Raw genomic sequence first — 21,219 nt, 5'->3', positions numbered from 1 at the left:
TTGGGCCTTTTGATCACAATAGCCATACATCAACACGATATCGACCTTTTCTGCAATTGGTAAACGGTCCATTTTAACACGGGTAATGTATCACGAAGCAAATACCGACCGCACTGTCGAAATGTTACGTGATTCCACGTACTTATACGTTTGTGACTATTACACCGCCATCTATCACAAAGCTAAAAAAGTGGTGCAACTAAAACATTCATATTTCTTTACGTACTGCACGAATATGTAATAAAAATGGGGGTTCCTATTTAAAAAAACGCAGTTGATATCCGTTTGACCTATGGCAGCGCCATCTAGGGGGCCAACCATAGCGCCATCTGGTTTCCCCCTTCAAGCTAGACAAGTTTCATTCTTTGTAGTTTATTCGTTTGATGCTTATTTCGTGAGATATTTGGCCCGGTCACTGTGAATGGACCACCCTGTATGTTAAACATAGTCACCAAGTATCTGTAAACAGCAATTGGAACGTTCTCCGAATCCTTCAGTTCCTCGATGACACAAATCTCCTGTTTGGTCACGGAGGCATTTGAGGACCGCTGTGTGAACGTAGTCATCGTTGGAATAATATCTTGCCCCCAGATGTTCTTTCAGCATACGATGAGGATTGAAACTGGATGGTACACGATTCGAACGTCCTAATCAGCATCACTCACGTCTGTCTGGCCTTCGTCAAATTGTTGGCACCATTCTACAACTGCTGGAAACGACTAGGGCTGTTGATAAAATATCGATAAATCTATGCACTGATATTTCGCTTTAAGTATCGATTTATGACACCGTAAGTTTTCCCCCGACAGATCGACATATGGATATCAGAGTGGCATTATCGAGTGGCGATATTTTTATTTTATATTCTATTTTATTCACAGTTTTCGGAACATATTTGAAGTTGTTCTCTTGAAATTGCAGTGGGACATAATTTAACTTTCACTGTGTGAAGGATTCCTACTATTTTTGAGTCTTTCTCAGTGACTGCGTGAAGCAATTATATGTGGCACAAAAGAAGAACCCCAACTGCACTGGGAGAGTGGCGGTGTGAATGGGATAACAAGATTTCCGATGAAAAGAAACATCGCAGCAATTGCGTTAAGCCGCGCGGGATGAGCCGAGCGGTCTAGCGGCGCTGCAGTTATGGACTGTGCGGCTGGTCCCGGCGGAGGTTCGAGTCCTCCCTCGGGCATGGGTGTGTGTGTTTGTCCTTAGGATAACTTAGCTTAAGTAGTGTGTAAGCTTAGGGACTGATGACCTTAGCAGTTAACTTCCATAAGATTTCACACACATGCGCATACATAGGGGCAGAAATCCATTCCAGTACGATTATGCCATAGGTGGTAAATCATTGGAAGCGGTAACGACCGTAAAATACTTAGGAGTTACTATCCGGAGCGATCTGAAGTGGAATGATCACATAAAACAAATAGTGGGAAAAGCAGGCGCCAGGTTGAGATTCATAGGAAGAATTCTAAGAAAATGTGACTCATCGACGAAAGAAGTAGCTTACAAAACGCTTGTTCGTCCGATTCTTGAGTATTGCTCATCAGTATGGGACCCTTACCAGGTTGGATTAATAGAAGAGATAGACATGATCCAGCGAAAAGCAGCGCGATTCGTCATGGGGACATTTAGTCAGCGCGAGAGCGTTACGGAGATGCTGAACAAGCTCCAGTGGCGGACACTTCAAGAAAGGCGTTACGCAATACGGAGAGGTTTATTATCGAAATTACGAGAGAGCACATTCCGGGAAGAGATGGGCAACATATTACTACCGCCCACATATATCTCGCGTAATGATCACAACGAAAAGATCCGAGAAATTAGAGCAAATACGGAGACTTACAAGCAGTCGTTCTTCCCACGCACAATTCGTGAATGGAACAGGGAAGGGGGGATCAGATAGTGGTACAATAAGTACCCTCCGCCACACACCGTAAGGTGGCTCGCGGAGTATAGATGTAGATGTAGATCTGAACATCATCAATTGCGTTAAAAATAATTTTTGACACACCTGGTGTGCTGTTTCTTCACATCGACATTCTTCAAGTACAATTGCTGAAAATGATGAACAAAAATCTAAATGACAAGACTGGTCGTTGCGACGGGCGGGGAATGTTGATGTAATCGGCCCTCGGCGCTACCAACAGAAACTGCAACTTTTAGCTTCACTACGCAATTTTGACACTACAACTGCTGATTCGCTGGCATTTGCAGAAATGAAAAAAAAAACAGGGAAGTCAGCATGAAGTGTTCCGGACAAATCCTATATGTGATGAAACTGAACGGTAGACTCATCAGACACGTTTTTTGTGCCACTCACATGCAGTTGCCACTGTTAGAAAAGTGGTTATCGCCAGACTTGAACGTGCATATTTTTCCGTTCAGTTCTTGGTCTAAGGGGGATTGGCAAGCTGATAAGTTGTTGATCCACAGAATATCTAATAATAAATCAATACTTAAGTATACAGCTCTAAAACCGGCAATATATTCATAATGTGTATCCGATATTTCTATAGGCAGGTACGTCGATATTTTCTCCGCCCATATATCTATCTTTTCTACACAACGAAAGCCGATAATGACATTTTCTTAAATATCGATATATCGCATTCCCGATATTTTTAAAAATATCAACAATCCTAGACACGACATTGCAGTCGGTCAACATATCGCCAGAACTTCACGGCTAACCCGCGCGCAATTTAGACGCGTTGACAACAAGAATCGCACCGTCCCACGTACTTCAGCTTCCGAGTACGTTTCCAGTTGCCGTGGCATTTCACTCGCACACTGTGATGCACCAGTTATCCGTATCGCAGGCCAGCAGGAAACCCAGAACATGTACTCTCCTCCGATAATGCGCTACTCTTGCGCAATGATCTTAACGAGGACGATAAGTGTAACATACTTTCTATGTACTTATGCACGTAGTTGGAATGTTTCCGGCGAGGTCACAAGCCCATCCAGTTGAGCAACTCCTACATCAACGTCAGTAGTCCGCAAGCCACCTGACGGTGTGTGGCGCAGGGTGTTTCTGGTATCACTATCGGAACCCCCTTTTTCTCTGTTGATGTCTAAATCCACTGGAACCCGTGTGCACCACGACGGTATTGTTGTAAGTATACACTCCTGGAAATGGAAAACAGAACACATTGACACCGGTTTGTCAGACCCACCATACTTGCTCCGGACACTGCGAGAGGGCTGTACAACCAATGATCACACGCACGGCACAGCGGACACACCAGGAACCGCGGTGTTGGCCGTCGAATGGCGCTAGCTGCGCAGCATTTGTGCACCGCCGCCGTCAGTGTCAGCCAGTTTGCCGTGGCATACGGAGCTCCATCGCAGTCTTTAACACTGGTAGCATGCCGCGACAGCGTGGACGTGAACCGTATGTGCAGTTGACGGACTTTGAGCGAGGGCGTATAGTGGGCATGCGGGAGGCCGGGTGGACGTACCGCCGAATTGCTCAACACGTGGGGCGTGAGGTCTCCACAGTACATCGATGTTGTCGCCAGTGGTCGGCGGAAGGTGCACGTGCCCGTCGACCTGGGACCGGACCGCAGCGACGCACGGATGCATGCCAAGACCGTAGGATCCTACGCAGTGCCGTAGGGGACCGCACCGCCACTTCCCAGCAAATTAGGGACACTGTTGCTCCTGGGGTATCGGCGACGACCATTCGCAACCGTCTCTATGAAGCTGGGCTACGGTCCCGCACACCGTTAGGCCGTCTTCCGCTCACGCCCCAACATCGTGCAGCCCGCCTCCAGTGGTGTCGCGACAGGCGTCAATGGAAGGACGAATCGAGACGTGTCGTCTTCAGTGATGAGAGTCGCTTCTGCCTTGGTGCCAATGATGGTCGTATGCGTGTTTGGCGCCGTGCAGGTGGGCGCCACAATCAGGACTGCATACGACCGAGGCACACAGGGCCAACACCCGGCATCATGGTGTGGGGAGCGATCTCCTACACTGGCCGTACACCACTGGTGATCGTCGAGGGGACACTGAATAGTGCACGGTACATCAAAACCGTCATCGAACCCATCGTTCTACCATTCCTAGACCGGCAAGGGAACTTGCTGTTCCAACAGGACAATGCACGTCCGCATGTATCCCGTGCCACCCAACGTGCTCTAGAAGGTGTAAGTCAACTACCCTGGCCAGCAAGATCTCCGGATCTGTCCCCCATTGAGCATGTTTGGGACTGGATGAAGCGTTGTCTCACGCGGTCTGCACGTCCAGCACGAACGCTGGTCCAACTGAGGCGCCAGGTGGAAATGGCATGGCAAGCCGTTCCACAGGACTACATCCAGCATCTCTACGATCGTCTCCATGGGAGAATAGCAGCCTGCATTGCTGCGAAAGGTGGATATACACTGTACTAGTGCCGACATTGTGCATGCTCTGTTGCCTGTGTCTATGTGCCTGTGGTTCTGTCAGTGTGATCATGTGATGTATCTGACCCCAGGAATGTGTCAATAAAGTTTCCCCTTCCTGGGACAATGAATTCACGGTGTTCTTATTTCAATTTCCAAGAGTGTATTTTGGATAAATGGCAGCATCGATCGTAAATATTGAAATCTTTTATTTTACAGATCGATTTCGGGCACTGTGTAACCATCTTTAGTGTAAATTATTCGAACCTTGTAGGCCCATACCACAACAGCACAACATTTTCCATGAGGTGTAATACGTAAAATGATGATTACTTCCAATAGATATCTTTACTTTTACTGCATACAATAATTTTTAAATTTACAGAAGAGCCTATCTTGTAACTTTAGCAGTTAACCTTAGCAGTTGCCAATCCATCGTAAAGACTTACGTTGGTGTGTTTCTATTTCTACTCATTGTGATATGGGCCTACAAGGTTCGAATAATTTTCACTGATGATGGCCACACACTGATCGAAATCGATATGTAAAATAAAGGATTTCAATATTTACGACCGATACTGCCATTTATCCAAAATAAATTGCCCTTTCTTTGGTCCAGTAGCGAATGACGCATGGGAAGAAAGAGTGTCGGTAAGCCTGCGTATTAATTCTAACGTCTCAAATTTTTCCAGTGCGAGAATTTCGCGAGATGTACGTGGGAGAAAGTAATACAGGGTGACCCAAAAACCCGTTAACATTCGAAAATACACTAATTCACGGCTTAATGTAGGTAGAGAGGTAATACTTGGCACATATGTCTGAAATGACACGGGGTTTTATTGAAACCAAAAACGAGTGCAAAAATCGGCCAGCAGATGACAGCAACATATCTGTGAGGCCGCATGAGAGTTGTGTATAAAATGAGCTGTAGTGAAAGAGGGTGTCGCATGCGCCAGCAGTCGCGCCATGTTGTCTTTACCAGAAAAGGCACTGTTGGTGAAGCTTTCCTATCAGAATGGAGAATCTGCTACTGTTGCTTTGCAATATTATCGCCGTAAGAAGGGTATTCAAACGGGGCAATGTGTAGTGACAAGTTTCTCTGGGAGAAAATGGCCAAGAGGTTCGATAAACATCAGCTGGAGGGTAAGACTTTTATCCAGGATGAGGCTCTGTGTAACACTGCTACACATGTGACAGACCTCTTGCGCACATCTTCTGGTGAGGATCGCGTGCTGAGCTGACACTTCCGTCATTTTTGACTTATAGGTTGTGGGTTTGCCCGAAGTCGCAAATCTACCGCGATCGTCCGACCTCATTAGGAATGCTGGAACATAACACCAGACGGCGGTTTCCCACCATACCTGTTGATATGAGGTACCATTCCGTTCACAAAATTTGCCCCCGACTACAGATATTGTTGATAAATGACGGAGAATATGTTGAGCATTTGTTGTAAAGAACACCAGCACTGACAAAAATCAATTTTTATGCTAATCATTGCTCTTTTATCGTATGAAGCGTCATCTGTTGGTCATTTTGCGCACCGTTTGGGTTTCAATAACTCCCAATGTCATTTCAAGCATGTGTGTCAGTTTTTACCTGTCTACTTACATTATTCGGCGAGTTACTGAAATTTAAAATGTTAAAGCATTTTGGGTCACCCTGACTCTTCCCGGAAACTAGTCTCCCAAAATTTCAATAGGAAACCTCTGGTTGGATGTTCTCTATCTCTTCTATCAGTCCAACCTGGTGACGGTCCCAGATTGATGAAGAGTACTCAAGAATCGGACGAACAAGTGCCTTGTAAACCACATCTTTCGTGGATTAGTTACAATTCCTTGAGATTCCTCCTGTGAATCTCAGTTTGGCGTCTCCTTTTCCTACTGGTTTCTTCATGTAGTCATACCACTTAAGGTCGATCTAAATAGTTACTCCTACATGTTTTACGGTAGATACCACTTCCAGCAATTTGTGGTCAATAGTGCAGTTGTTCGGTAGTGGATACCTTTTCCTATGTATGCACAATGTGTTACTTTTATTTACGTCCACGGTCAACTGCCATGGCGTTAACCATTCATCAATTTCCCACGCAAGTAACTTATAACCGCTATTTCAACTGTTAACGATATTATCAGGTTTATCTCTCATATAGGGGAGAGATGATCGATAATATCGGAAATAATTAATAGCATTGAAAAAGTATTAAATAAAATTATCGATATAGAATCTCTCATCAGAATAACTCCCACAGCAAAATAGCGCCTCAGGGAAATCAAAGAGAGTTCTACGTGGCTACTTTTGTCTCTAAATTCTACTATATAAACCATGCGCGGGTATTGTTAGTTCCCTTGTCTTCTTTCTGCGCTCTGAATAAGTCTACTTAGCTGCGGCGTGCGATATAGCTGGCATTTCCGTGTGATATGCTACCGAATGAGACAGGCGAAATACCCTCAGATTTCAAGAAGAATATAATAATTCCAATCCCAAAGAAAGCAGGTGTTGACAGATTTGAAAATTACCGAACTATCAGTTTAATAAGTCACTGCTGCAAAATACTAACGCGAATTCTTTACAGACGAATGGAAAAACAGGTAGAAGCCGACCTCGGGGAAGATCCGTTTGGTTACCGTAGAAATATTGGAACACGTGAGGCAATACTAACCCTACGACTTCTTAGAAGATAGATTCAGGAAAGGCAAACCTACGTTTCTAGCATTTGTAGACGTATAGAAAGCTTTTGACAATATTGACTGGAATACTCTCTTTCAAATTCTGAAGATGGCAGAGGTAAAATACAGGGAGCGAAAGGCTATATACAATTTGTACAGAAACCAGATGGCAGTTATAAGAGTTGAGGGACATGAAAGGAAGCAGTGGTTGGGAAGGGAGTGAGACAGGGTTGTAGCCTCTCCCCGATGTTATGCAATCGGTGTATTGAGCAAGCAGTAAAGGAAACAAAAGAAAAATTCGGAGTAGGAATTAAAATCCATGGGGAAGAAATAAAACTTTGAGTTTCGCAGATGACATTGTAATTCTGTCAGAGACAGCAAAGGACCTGGAAGAGCAGTTGAACGGAATGGACAGTGTCTTGAAAGGAGGATATAAGATGAACATCCACAAAAGAAAACGAGGATAATGGAATGTAGTCGAATTACGTCGGGTGATGCTGAGGGAATTAGATTAGGAAATGAGACACTTAAAGTAGTAAATGAGTTTTGCTATTTGGGGAGCAAGATAACTGATGATGGTCGAAGTAGAGAGGATATAAAATGTAGACTGGCAATGGCAAGGAAAGCGTTTCAGAAGAAGAGAAATATGTTAACTTCGAGTATGGATTTAAGTGTCAGGAAGTCGTTTCTGAAAGTAGTTGTATGGAATGTAGCCATGTATGGAAGTGAAACATGGACGATAAATAGTTTGGACAAGAAAAGAATAGAAGCTTCCGAAATGTGGTGCTACAGAAGAATGCTGAAGATTAGATGGGTAGATCACATAACTAATGAGGAGGTACTGAATAGAATTGGCGAGAAGAGGAGTTTGTGGCACAACTTGACTAGAAGAAGGGATCGGTTGGTAGGACATGTTCTGAGGCATCAAGGGATCACCAATTTAGTATTGGAGGGCAGCGTGGAGGATAAAAATCGGAGTGGGAGACCAAGAGATGAATACAGTAAGCAGGTTCAGAAGGATGTAGGTTGCAGTAGGTACAGGGAAATGAAGAAGCTTGCACAGGATAGAGGAGCATGGAGAGCTGCATCAAACCAGTCTCAGGACTGAAGACCACAACAACAACATGCTACGGAAGTGATCAGGGCACTTCTCTTAAACTGCAAGAAAAGTGAGTATGGATAATTTATACTGGACAGACTTACGTTGAAACTTATACTGAGGTCTAGACATATTTTTGCCGTAAGATCACGGACTAAGAGTAGCTGAGGAATTGCGTACGCGAGAGAAAGTAGCGCTCAGTATTAAACCCTATTACATGCCGAATAACCAATAATAGGATCCATGGACTATATGAAGGGACGTTAAACTGAATATAAGAACGGAATTGGACACTTAGCTTTGTGAGGGTAAAAGCGTACCAACTTTGACTGTATCGAAGTATAGTAATGGACCACGGTCCTTGCGATAATATCTTTGAGTGTCGAACTATAAAAATCATGGACACTTTAGTTGCCGTAATTGCTGAGGGTAATAATTCACGATCATTTAAGTATTATTAAACGTTGTTCATAAAAAACTAAAGTGATTAACACAATTGCATGAGTATTAGTCAACGATAATCATAGGCAAGCTGCAAACTGTATCTCTGGATAATGGAAGGTTCGATTATGAAATGCAGGGTGTTTATAAATGAATATCAGGATTTTAACGCTTTATAATATTTATTACATTAAACTTACAGTTATAAATGATATGTCAAATGAAAGAGCAACTGAAACAGTTTTGCCAAGAACCTTGTTCAATGTGAGCACTGGCATAGCGAAGTAGGCGATTGGTTGAACTTCACTGTACCAAAGCTCTGGGTAGACCGCAAGGGGCCCAATGACTGGGCTTGCTTTGCATGGCCTCCACGTCCACCCGACCTAACGCCATGCGATTTTTTTCCTTTGGGTACTCATCAAGGATCGTGTGTACGTGCCTCCGCTACCAGCAGACCTCCCTGAATTAAGAAACCGTAATGAAGCAGCTGTTGCTACAATAACCGAAGACACACTCATATACGTTTGGGAAGAACTCGGCTATAGACTTGATGTGTGCCGTGTGACAAATGGCGCTCACATCGAACATATATAAGGTTCCTGGTAAAACTTTTTGTGTTGCTCTTTCATTTTACAAATCATTTATAACTGTAAGTTTAATGTAATAAATATTATAAAGCGTTAAAACCCCGATATTCATTTATAAACACCGTGTATTAGAAGAGTAAATTGTGTCTTAAAAGCTATTAACATTTCATTTCCAATCGGACAGAAATAATACAAAAATCAGAAACAGTGCGGATAAGTAATAACGTAAATAGGAAGTTGAAATAATAACTAACATTCAAAGACGTTATTAACTATCTTGTCTTCGGTAACGCAGCAGCAAATGAAGGGTGATCGACTGTGCAAAAAGTCAACATTTATCATTCTGAAGAAAACCCGCAATTTAGTCTCCGTCACAGTGAAGATGTTTGTGGCTGCTCCATCTAATGTGTAGGTATAATGAAAAGTCGGACATACACAGTAGATAACATCAATATCTTACGTCAAAGAAGTCGACGACAGCATATCGACGGAGGGCGGCTACAAAGTGAAATGTGTCCATTAAACAGAGCTTGTGAATTCTGCACTTCCTTACCATTTTCGAGATTGTTAATTTTTAGGTTGCTTTATTCTCCGAAAGTTAGCTGCGACATTGGGAATTTGAATGACTATAAACAGAAACATATCTACTAAAATTTTTCTCATTGACACTGGATCTGCACCTGGTTCACGGGAGATTTTGCTACGCCTAGGCGATCGTTCAATACTGCACAAGGCTGATGTTTGAGGTAACACTTGGTGGACGTGATTGCTTACCCCGTAAAAGATGAACCGCGACTCGCTCGAATCACAGTTGGCGAGGGTCGCAACAGCCGCCCCGATGGTGAGGCCCAGCTCCAATGCGATCAGGGTCAGGTCCTGCGAAAAAGAGTTTCGGCTCTTAGTGGCTGCTCAGCTGTGGAGAAATCAGCTTAAAGAGCCGAGCTACCATCACCTGGGTATAATTTTTTATCAGTACACCTGAAAATTTACATTAATGCATCATTGTTAATGGTAATTGAGTTCCGTGGGACTGGACTGCATTTATTGAAGAAATACGGCAGTCATACACTTTTTCAAAAAGTCGTACGGCAACCGCCAAAAACGGTTGATGATAATTATTCACAACTGATCTTCAGGAATCTTGAAGCTATTTGTAACAGCCTACATGGCAACATCTAAACTGGACAAAACTTTAGCACTGGCCCAGACCGAAAGAAAGTTGGCTACGTTAACTGGGAACTATGGTAACGCCTCTGGCGGTTTATGTACGAACTAGTACAGTTGATCTAGTTTACGAAGGGCATTTGTCTCAATGTAGCGCGTATTCGGAAACGAACAGCGACAGAACACAAATCTAATTATCTTCGTTTTTTTTTCGATCTGTCTTTTTCTTCCTTTTTAGGTTTGCATTCAATATCAGTCGAACTTAGTTTTACTTTTATCTGAGCTTCTTCTGAAAAGTGGCAAATTTTAGCCATTTGCAGTTACTCTTTTTTCCCCTTTTCAAAGACAGTGTGATGCCGTGCAACTTTATAGTTTATAACGTTTTCAGTGTGATTTCTCCTAGAGAGACATCATCTATCTTGTTTTCTGTTATTTTCTTTCGGAATATGCTACTTCTATGGAGGTGGTTAGGGTGAGACGTAAGAGTGCAGTTTAAATTTTTTTGCGCGTTCCACTCTATATGATATCGAACACATTTCTATTTCATTGCTCCACTGTGTATCTTCCTACACCTGACACCACGATGACGTCAACCGAATGCAATTATCTAGTTGGCTCCACCGTCTTTGTAATCAGTCAACATGTCTCGTTACCAGCCCCTGTCCAGTACTTGGCATATTTTTCTTAAAAAATAATTGTCAGGGTACGCTACGTGAAGTTTTGCAATTTATGGTAGTACATACAATTCTTGGCCAAATTTCAGTGTCACGGATATACATGTAATATACAGGGTTAAACCATAACTGTTTACAGCGTTCCACAGTGGTGCAGAGGAAGTCGAGGCAAACAAACTGATACAGAACACTTGAGGTCTATCAAGACAGGAAACCACCGAAAGTTCACCTACAAAAACCAAACTACAGCGCATCCGAGTTGCGTGAGGTTTTTATAATTCCTCCACTTTATTCGCACAAACTATTGGTTATAGAGAAAAAACTGAATCTGACCTTTTTGTAAAAAATTTAATACAGTTTAATTTTGTACTGGGATACGTTTCCGCGAGATGCCACAGTTTTCTAGCTATTCAAGGAAAACGTACAAATGTGATCTTCGAAGGCAACCCACCGCTCACACTCACCCCCACCAGCCTGGATTGTTCATGGCACCTTTTTTTAGCCTTCACAGATTGTGCTGTCACGCCACCGGCTTTTTCGTGCACTTACAAACTGTAAAGCTGATATTTGTGTAATTTTAACAGCACAAAATCTACAATTAAATCGTTTTGTTTGTGTGGTCTTCATACTATGAAACTATTCCGCTCGTAAGGGTTAAATTTACATCGAATTATAAACATAATTAATTTTTGGTTAACGTTTACAAAAGTCGTTTTTCTTTCATTACCCTTAAATTAATAATGTTAACGGAATTGCTGATGAAGCAAGAGGCCAAGAAACCTCAGTCAATGAAGACCAAAAAAGGTCGAATATGAGAAATAATTTGTGTAGTTGTAAATTTTTGTATGGTGATAGGGAGTACCATGAACAACATACCGAAAGTCCTAACCAGCTGGAAGTGAACGTGGGGGTGGGGTTATGTTTAAAGGGCACTTTTGTATTTTTTTCTTGAATAATTCGAAAACCGCAGCCTCTAGCAAAAACGTATTCCAGTACTAAATTAAACTACGTTAAATTTCGTAGAAGAAAGGGTTATTCTTTTTTTCTGGGAATAGTAGTTCGTGCGAAGAGAGCGAAATAACAGTGAAAATCTCTTGCGACGCACATGCGCTGCAGCTTACGTGGTTTTTGTAGACCAGTTTGTGGTAGTTTCCCGACTTCAAAAATGGTTCAAATGGCTCTGAGCACTATGGGACTTAACATCTATGGTCATCAGTCCCCTAGAACTTAGAACTACTTAAACCTAACTAACCTAAGAACATCACACAACACCCAGCCATCACGAGGCAGAGATAATCCCTGACCCCGCCGGGAATCGAACCCGGGAACCCGGTTTCCCGACTTGATAGACCAAAAGTGTCCTGCATGAAATGCATTTATGACCTGGGATCATAACATATAAGACCAGTTTTTTTAAGTATTCTATTAAAGGATTAATTTGTCAAGCCTGGTTGATCTAAGTAGAGACACACCAAGAAAATACTTTCAAAAACATAATGTACATACATGATCCAGACTTTAAAAAGCAATAAATTTACCAATACATCAGCACTGAATAGTTAACTTTTTACAAGCACTACATATCATCAAAAAGGACAATGCGGATGGGGAAGGTATGGTAATGTTAAGAAAAGCACACGATGTTTAAGATAGAAAATAACGTAGTCACACACTCATACTTTTAATAAGAAAAAAAAAACGGAAATAAAAGTGATTCTCCACTACTGATAACCACTGCCAGGCCATCTGTATACTCAGCAAAGAGGTCAAGGCTCAACCTTCAGCATGTGCCGAACCAAGAAAACTACATTAAAATACGTATCATGAAAAACATATGCAGGTATTCGTTCCATTCTGCAATATTAAATCTATTCAGCGATTAGCAAAGAATTGAATTTCCATGCACTCCGAGTACCATGTGCCTGAACATACCCATTGTAAACACAAAGAAAATCCATGCATTCAGTGAGAAACCAAGCGAGGGAGCGCAGTGGTTAGCACACTGGACTCACATTCGGGAGGACGACAGTTCAAACCGGCGTCCGGCCATCCTGATTTAGGTTTTCCGTGATATCCCTAAATCGCTTCAGGCTAATGCCGGGATGGCTCCTTTGAATGGGCACGGCCGCTTGCCTTCCCTTTGAATGGGCACGGCTGATTTCGTTCCCCATTCTTCCCTAATCCAAGCTTGTGCTCCGTCTCTAATGCCCTTATTGTCGACGGTACGTTAAACACTAATCTTCTCCTCCTCCCATTCCGCGAGAAAAGTCAACCTCTTCGTATATTACCCAAGTGCTGAAGGCGCAAGTTTGACTGAAGATGAGTGATATGATGAACTTGATTTCTACCATCGATTATGTGGAGTCATGTCAGAACGAAGTTACCAACATTCAGCTCCCTCAAGTGACCAAAAATACAAATATTCAACTCCATATTTTGCACAATTACAGTTTGCAGATTTACTTGATACAATGAAATCAATTCCCCTTCACTAACTCTACACAGGAGAGATGTTTCTTTGTATTATACTCCGCGTGGTAGCAAACCGACTCACACACAAGTTACTCCATACCAAAAACATAATAATAATAAATATGTACACGAAATCGCCCCTACAATAACTAGCATGATTTCCCCCTAATATCCAAAATGCTGAAAAGAGATTATTAAGTAGAAATATCGCACACTAAGTACATCCAGATAGCTCAGTCCACAGAATGTCCGAAAGGCAGGTGTTAGTGGCATTACGTCCCACACAGTACGTATCAAACCGCTCTCGCTTTTCAAAATTAGAGACTGTACTCAACGAAGAGGACCACGGTATTCAATGCCAACCTAACTGTTTCTACCTGACCAAGCACGTGCCATAATCGTAAATTTCAACCATTCTGTTTGTGCTATTACTAGTTGGCAAAACTACTCTACCAGACTACAGCTACCGGCCACCCTTACCAGATTCACATTCACTCGCCTCACGTACGCATTTTAGAGTAAGTTATGGGAAAACGATATATATAGACAAAAGTACACATATATCAGTGTAAAAACTAACGATAAAACGAATCACTTACACCTGAAAGGCCTTGCTACCTTCTTCTGCAAGCAGCGAGTGGTAACACAAATCAGGAATGCTTTAATATAACAGCAAATTATATGAGCTGCAGCTGACGTTTCCCGATAGTGCCAGGCATTTTTCCTTGGTGAAAGCACTGCTACGGGTTGCATTCAGCCTCCTGAGGCCAAATGAGCAGCTACTCGGTCTATTACCAGCGGTTCAAAGGTCAAGACACCTGACAGTGGCCGGGAGAGTGGTATGCTGACGACATGCCCCTCCATCCCGCATCCGATGATGCCATAGGTAGAGGATGACGCGGCGGTCTGTCGGATCCTAATGATCCGTCTAAGGCCAGAAGGCGGAGGTTTACCTACGTTGCCCTAATACTATCTATAGTGGGATGACGCACTGCTAGTTCTATAGATCTTTCGGAGCTGAGCACATCTTTTTCTCCAGCAGTGTTGTTGTCACACTGTTTACGTTCAACAATGCCCAAGCGTTAGCGCTCACGTTTCGTAATGCGAATATGGAGTCTTTAGCGTTTCCCGTGAAACGGTTGCGTGCAGCTGAGACGCATCAAAATTATATGATAATTTGCTGATGTAATGAAATACAAGTTTGGATGTCTTCCATAGATTGGTAGAGCAACAATGAACAGTTATCCGGTTTAGTCACAGACGCTGAGTGTAATCACAAACGAAATCAGTGGACAAAATAGTATCGTCATTGTTAGTCACCAGCAGTCCGTTACTGTTACTTGGACCGTTACAAAGGCTATCACAGCATGAGAGAGATCAATAAAAGATAGAAACAAACGTAGTAAAATGGTATGTAATGTTATCCTTACAAAACAACATTTTTCCACGTAAATCAGAGGAACTATGATATTTGTTAAGTCCAGAGACGCATTTTCGTATTACGTAACATGGTCAGATTCATTTAGCAACGAAGTGTGTTCTCTCTGTCAACTGTCCAATAGCCCTGTCCGATGGCCTGATCCAACAAGATAAGGAAAGAAGGTTACGTATTATGAAAATAGTACATTTGATTTTGGAATTATATAACACGCAAATTTTTATTTTTTACTGGATGTAATCAGTAAATTCACAGAAAATTTACTAGCAAATTCAGGGACAAACGTTGACGCAGATCACAGTGTGAATCATTATTCAGCGTCTTCCGAGGTCGAATGCAAACAGAATTATTGCGCCGCAGGGGACATGAGATTTTTCGTTCGCTGTTACAGCCGCACTGCGATTCTGCGTTCCGGAAAGAAGCAGCGAGTTTTCTGCAGAGGCAGCACTCGCGGGCGGTGGGCGGCTCATTAATTTGGCTGCCTGCAGGGGAATCCCCTGAGAGGCGGGGAATCTCGCAGCGCGATCTCAGCACCATCTGCGAGGCTGCCAGCTGCGCCTTCCGTGCGACTCCAAAGAGGTGTTGGCCCACGAATCATACTGAGTAGGTAGCGCCCTCCAGGTATTTACTTTCATCATGTAATATCGTGAGTGATATTTTAGTCCGGAAACCCCCACATGCGTATCTATACTCAACACGCCAACCTACTGTGCGTCACAGAGGGTATTTCTGATACCAGTACTATTTTCGGCTTTTGCTATTGCATTCCCGATATCTGTATGCGAAGAAAATGTTGGCGAGTAGCGTGTAAAGTCTGTTTTTTTTTTTCTTTTTACCATCGTGGTGATTCGCAGGACATACAGAGACACGACAAAAATATGGAAACACTGTGAGAAATGCATGATTTAACGTAAATGCAAATGCTAGCCAATCCTGTGGATTGTGGTATTGTATTTGTCCGCGAACGGAACCTGTGCAATGTCCTCAACACGTTGGAAGTGTCATGCGTGGTCAGAAGAGCGTTCCCTGTAGTTGTGAGCACATTGTTGATGCTCGTATTGTCGGTGTTTCCATAACAAGGAAGCCGAAGTATTTGGTTTCTCATGACGGACATATGAAAAGTTGAATTGCGTAACAGGAGATGAACAATTTGGTTTCAGGCGAGGAGTGAGAACTAGAGATGCCATTGGGCTACTGAGAGTGTTAGGGGAGAGGTACATGGAGAAGAAAAGGAAGGTGTATGTCGTGTTCATTGATCTTGAGAAGACTTTTGACTGTATCAGATTGGACAAACTGATGGAATGAAATTACTATTAAATCAATACCATTAACTGCTGACGGGCGTTGATATACATCAACGGGAACAGTTGAAAATGTGTGCCCCTACTGGGACTCGAACCCGGGATCTCCCAGTGAGACCCACATTCTCAACTTATAGTCCACACACTACATTCGTAGTGCCCCTGCCATTATATCCATTACTCGCGGCAGACAATCCACCGAGTCCCGTAAGAGTTCAGGCAAATCGTTTACATCCGCACTGAAGGAGGTCATCAGCCGGTTAGCCTTAAACGATATGAGGATGGCATCTGTTGTTTCGGACATGAATATGGAATGAAGATTAACAAGAAGAAAACGAAAAGCATGGTAATTGGAGGAAAGCGGAGAAAATGCCGTATGAAAATAGGGGGAGGGAAAACAGAGCAAGTGAATAACTTCAATTACTTAGGAAGTGTAATAATGGATGATATGTATTGCTCAACAGAAATTAGGAAAAAAACTGCAATGGCAAAAGAAGGATTCAAGAGGAAACAGAGATTACTTTGTGGACCACTAAACAAAGATCTGAGGAAAAGACTTGCCAAATGTTACATCTGGTGCGTTGCACTATATGGTGCGGAGACCTGGACATTGAGGAAGGAAGATGAAAGAAGATTAGAGGCACTAGAGATGTGGATATGAAGAAGAATGGAAAAAGTGAAATGGGAAGACCGAGTAAGGGATGAAGAAGTATTAAGAAGAGTTGGAGAAGAAAGAAACATGCTGAAAGTCATCAGAAAGAGAAAACGGAACTGGATTGGACATTGTTTGAGAAGGGACTGTTTATTGAAGGAAGGAATAGAAGGAATGGTAGAGGGAAAAAGGGGAAGAGGAAAAAGAATGTAGTGGACTGACAAGACAGCCAGTCCACAGTGACGGGTAACCGAAAGGCACGCGTTTACACACGCAGGCTTGCTTTAGGTCTGAAACAGGATACGTAATGAATGCTATAAAGAAAAGTACGTAGCTGCTGGAATACTTAACTTTAATCCATCGTTTGTATACAGCATTCTTGATGATACAAGTGAGACTCTCTCTAGATATTGTTAATGGCGCCTTGCTAGGTCGTAGCCATGGACTTAGCTGAAGGCTATTCTGTGTCTCGGTAAATGAGAGAAAGGCTTCGTCAGTGTAGTCGCTAGCAAAGTCGTCCGTACAACTGGGGCGAGTCCTAATACGTCTCTCTAGACCTGCCGTGTGGTGGCGCTCGGTCTGCAATTACTGACAGTGGCGACACGCGGGTCCGACATGTACTAATGGACCGCGGCCGATTTAAAGCTACCACCTAGAAAGTGTGGTGTCTGGCGGTGACACCACAAAGAAGATATCAGATTCTGGACAATATCAAAGGAGATAAATATTCAGAAATGAAAAGACTGGCTATGGACAGACAAAAGTGGAAGAGGCTTAACCCATGACAAGAGGGGGTTGGAGAAGGAGACCAGACAGCGAGGTCATCGGTCTCATCGGATTAGGGAAGGTTGGGGAAGGAAGTCGGCCGTACCCTTTCAAAGGAACCATCCCGGCATTTGCCTGGAGCGATTTAGGGAAATCACGGAAAACCTAAATCAGGATGGCCGGACGCGGGATTGAACCGTCGTCCTCCCGAATGCGAGTCCAGTGTCTAACCACTGCGCCACCTCGCTCCGTCATGACTAGACCTGCCGTAATGCAGAATACCATAATACTAGTACACGACGCACATTATCGAAGATTTATACAACATATGGGGAAAGCGGAAAAACGCCATCCGCTAAGACACAACGCGGACCAAAGTGTGTGTTGATTGATCGTGATGGACGATCATTGAAGAGGATTGTGACGAAAAATAAGAAGACGATACTGCAAAAGTCACTACAGAACCACATGTCGCACCTGCGAACCCTACCAGCACAAAAACAACACGAAGGGAGCTCCGGAAGCAGGGGATCGCAGGATGTGCTGGAATTCCAAAACCACTCATTAGTGACGCAAATACCCGAAACAGGAAAACGAAGTGCTTAAGCCATAATACCCCGACTATAGGCAAATGGAAGAATGTCACTTGGTCGGATCAGTCCTGTTCCACACTGTTTCCATCTTCTGGCCGTGTTTACGTCCCAAGACTGAGACATGTCGGACGTTCGGTGACAGTTTGGGTAGCTATGTCGTAGTATTCCATGTGCTCCTTGCTTACTGTGAGGTGTCGCATTACTGCCAAAGATCGTGTGACAGTTTTGGCTGATCATGTCCATGCCATGGTATGGTGTTCCCCAACGGTGATGCTGTGCTCCAAGAGGAAGGGAATCCTGTTCACTCAGCTCACATCGTCCGGGACTGCTTTTGTGAGTACGTGAATGAATTGTCCTGTCCCTCCTGGCCACTACAGTTCCCAGCTCTCAATATATTGAGGCTTTGTGGTCTACTTCGTAGAGAAGCATGCATGGTCGCTATCTACCTCCATTATCATTATAGAACTTGCCACAATTTGCGAGAAGAATGGTATAAATTCCCCTGATAACAATACAGTAGCTGTATTTATTCATTCCGAGATGTTCGGAAGATGTTCCGAATTCTAACAGTTTTTCCACACAGTATTATACGTGGTAATGTCTTGTGGTTTTGGTGTTTCACTCAGAATTTTAACAGAAAAAGCCTTTCTATTCGTGCGACTGCCACTAGAGTTTAATAACTATCTCAGCTGATGTCTTCGCACTTCATAAACGACTACGAAATCCATAGTTTTTCTTCGAATCTAAGAGTCCCCGTCTGACGAGTGATCCTCAAAAATATGTCGATTGTTTGGTAAGCCAATTCTTTCGTGAATAAATTACATTTCTCTTGGTTAGTTTCAACGAATCTGAGCGTTAATAGCGAAATGTGGGTAGTAAGTCTCTGTCGAAAACAGGGTGGAACTAAAGAACGAAGTACAGGGCTATTCAGAGAGGTTGGTGCAAAAGAAAGCAGAATGATATGCATCGACATAATGTTCCGTTTATGCCGCACTGCGGGCCATTATTTTTCATCTCGTATAGAACTGCGTGTCCTGCTGTAGCTAAGCGAGCCGGTAGGAAAGATAAATTACCCACACCATAAGTGACGGATGGTCATCGCATATGGACCGGGAGTGTGGGAAATCGATGAGAATAGGCTGTGTTGGCTTTGAGGTATGACAGATAGCAGGGAGTCCCGTATCAAATTTGGCGCCAAATGCATAACTTGTAGTACAGGGTGGCACGGAATAACGGGAATGTTTGAAATGAGTAGTGGCAGCCATGGGCAGGTGGCAGCACTGCGGGTTCGTGACAGATGGCGAGTAAACAGCCCGCCATTTCAGTAACCATGGATCAGTAGAACGGACGACAGCGTGCGTTGGCCGTAAAAATGTTTTATAAAAACAATGATAGTTTGGTAGCACCGCAGAGGGAGTTTCAGCGTTTTTATAAACACGCGATAAAATGTTGGACAGACTGCGTCTGCCCTCGAGAAGAAACCAATAGGACGACCAAGAAGTGTGTGTTCTCCAGCGACCATTGTTGTTGTACGCGGTCTACCTTACGGAGCCCACAGCGTTCAATCCGTAAGCAAGCAGCAGTGGTCTGAATGTCTCGGGAGAATGTGCACGGAATTATTCATCTTGATTTGAAATTTCATCTGTGCAAACTACAGATGGTGCGACAATTGAAGGACAACGATTAGGATTCTGTCGACAAACGATAACAAAAATAAACAATGACGATGAGTTTCTAAACAAGTTCTGGATGTCAGATGAGGCCCATTTACATCCCAAAGGTTATGTGATCAAACAGAACGACCGTTACTGGGCAAACACAAATCCTAATGAGCTTCATGAGCGCCTTTTACACGCTAGTAAAGTGACAGTATGGTGTGGTGTTTTTTCGCAAATGAACAGGGAAACACAATAACTGTTAATGCCGATCGTTACATGGAGATGTTACCAACTTTCGTTACACCTGCATTGAAAAAACTCAAACGTTCAAGAAGCCTGGTTTCAACAGGACGGAGCGACATCACACACTGCACGGCAATCAATGGCATATGTGCGAGAATTGTTAGGCAACCGTGTCATCTCACGATTCGGTAACACACCCTGGCCGCCCTAGATCGCCAACTTAATCGGTTTGTGATTTTTTTATTGTGGGGCTACCTCAAGAGCAAAGTCTACACGACTCGACCAAGAACCCTGGATGAGTTAAAACAGAAAATTCGGGACGCAGTTCACAGTATCCCATCTGAGACGTTGCAGCGGTCAATGAGGAATCTCAACAGCAAATTTCACGAATGTATTCGTACAGGAGGACGCTATCTAAAGGACGTAACTTTTGAAAAATGATAAATGCCATCAATGATTCGTAAATGGAAAAGTTGTAAGGTTTCAGTTACTATGAATGCAATGGAAATGTTCCCGGTTTTCTGTGTAACCCTGTATTAATATTTAATCCTTAAATGATTAAGAAACCAATCTGACAATGCTGAAGACTACCCAAGCTGATGTCTTCGTAAGAACAGTTTCAGTTGTTAAGAATCGACCTGTATAGATTAACAGAAATATTTAATGTTACGATTGATTGACGGATTTAACCGACAGATCACGAAAGTGAGCCCTGTGCAGGGAGGCTGGGTAGACCACCCCAGACTAGAACTGCCACCCCGACTGTCGGCATGAAGGGATCACGAGTGCTGCATTTCACTTTAAAAATAACCTAATGTTTTATTGTGAGTAGTGTGACAATTTGAAACATGAAAGAAACATGGAAAAATTGCAGTAGTCTGTGAATATAATGATACTCGGAAGGTTGTAATCAGACTCCGCGATTGTTACTGTCTTCATTACTGGCTCCCATATAGACCTGATTGCGAAAACACCTTATCCTCATTTTTATTTAAATTGATAAATGAGGTGGACCATGTATAGAGACTTTATTGTGGCACTGCGGTAGTATCATCGGAAACCATTTAAAAATTCG

General features: G+C 43.1%; 1 protein-coding gene across 1 annotated transcript in view; it reads right to left on the bottom strand.

Annotated features, from left to right (window-relative positions):
• The window catches only part of LOC126088425 (uncharacterized), a 188,860-nt gene that overhangs the window by 26,743 nt on the left and 140,898 nt on the right, over positions 1–21,219 (bottom strand). The window contains exon 3 of the mRNA XM_049906569.1: positions 9,959–10,060. Within this exon, the coding sequence (XP_049762526.1) occupies positions 9,959–10,060 (102 nt within the window). The remainder of the gene's footprint in view (positions 1–9,958; positions 10,061–21,219) is intronic.

Source organism: Schistocerca cancellata, chromosome 6, assembly GCF_023864275.1.
Source record: "Schistocerca cancellata isolate TAMUIC-IGC-003103 chromosome 6, iqSchCanc2.1, whole genome shotgun sequence".
Taxonomy (NCBI): Eukaryota; Metazoa; Arthropoda; class Insecta; order Orthoptera; family Acrididae; genus Schistocerca; species Schistocerca cancellata.
Note: the sequence above shows the minus strand (reverse complement) of the source record. Positions and strands in the feature narration are given on the sequence as shown.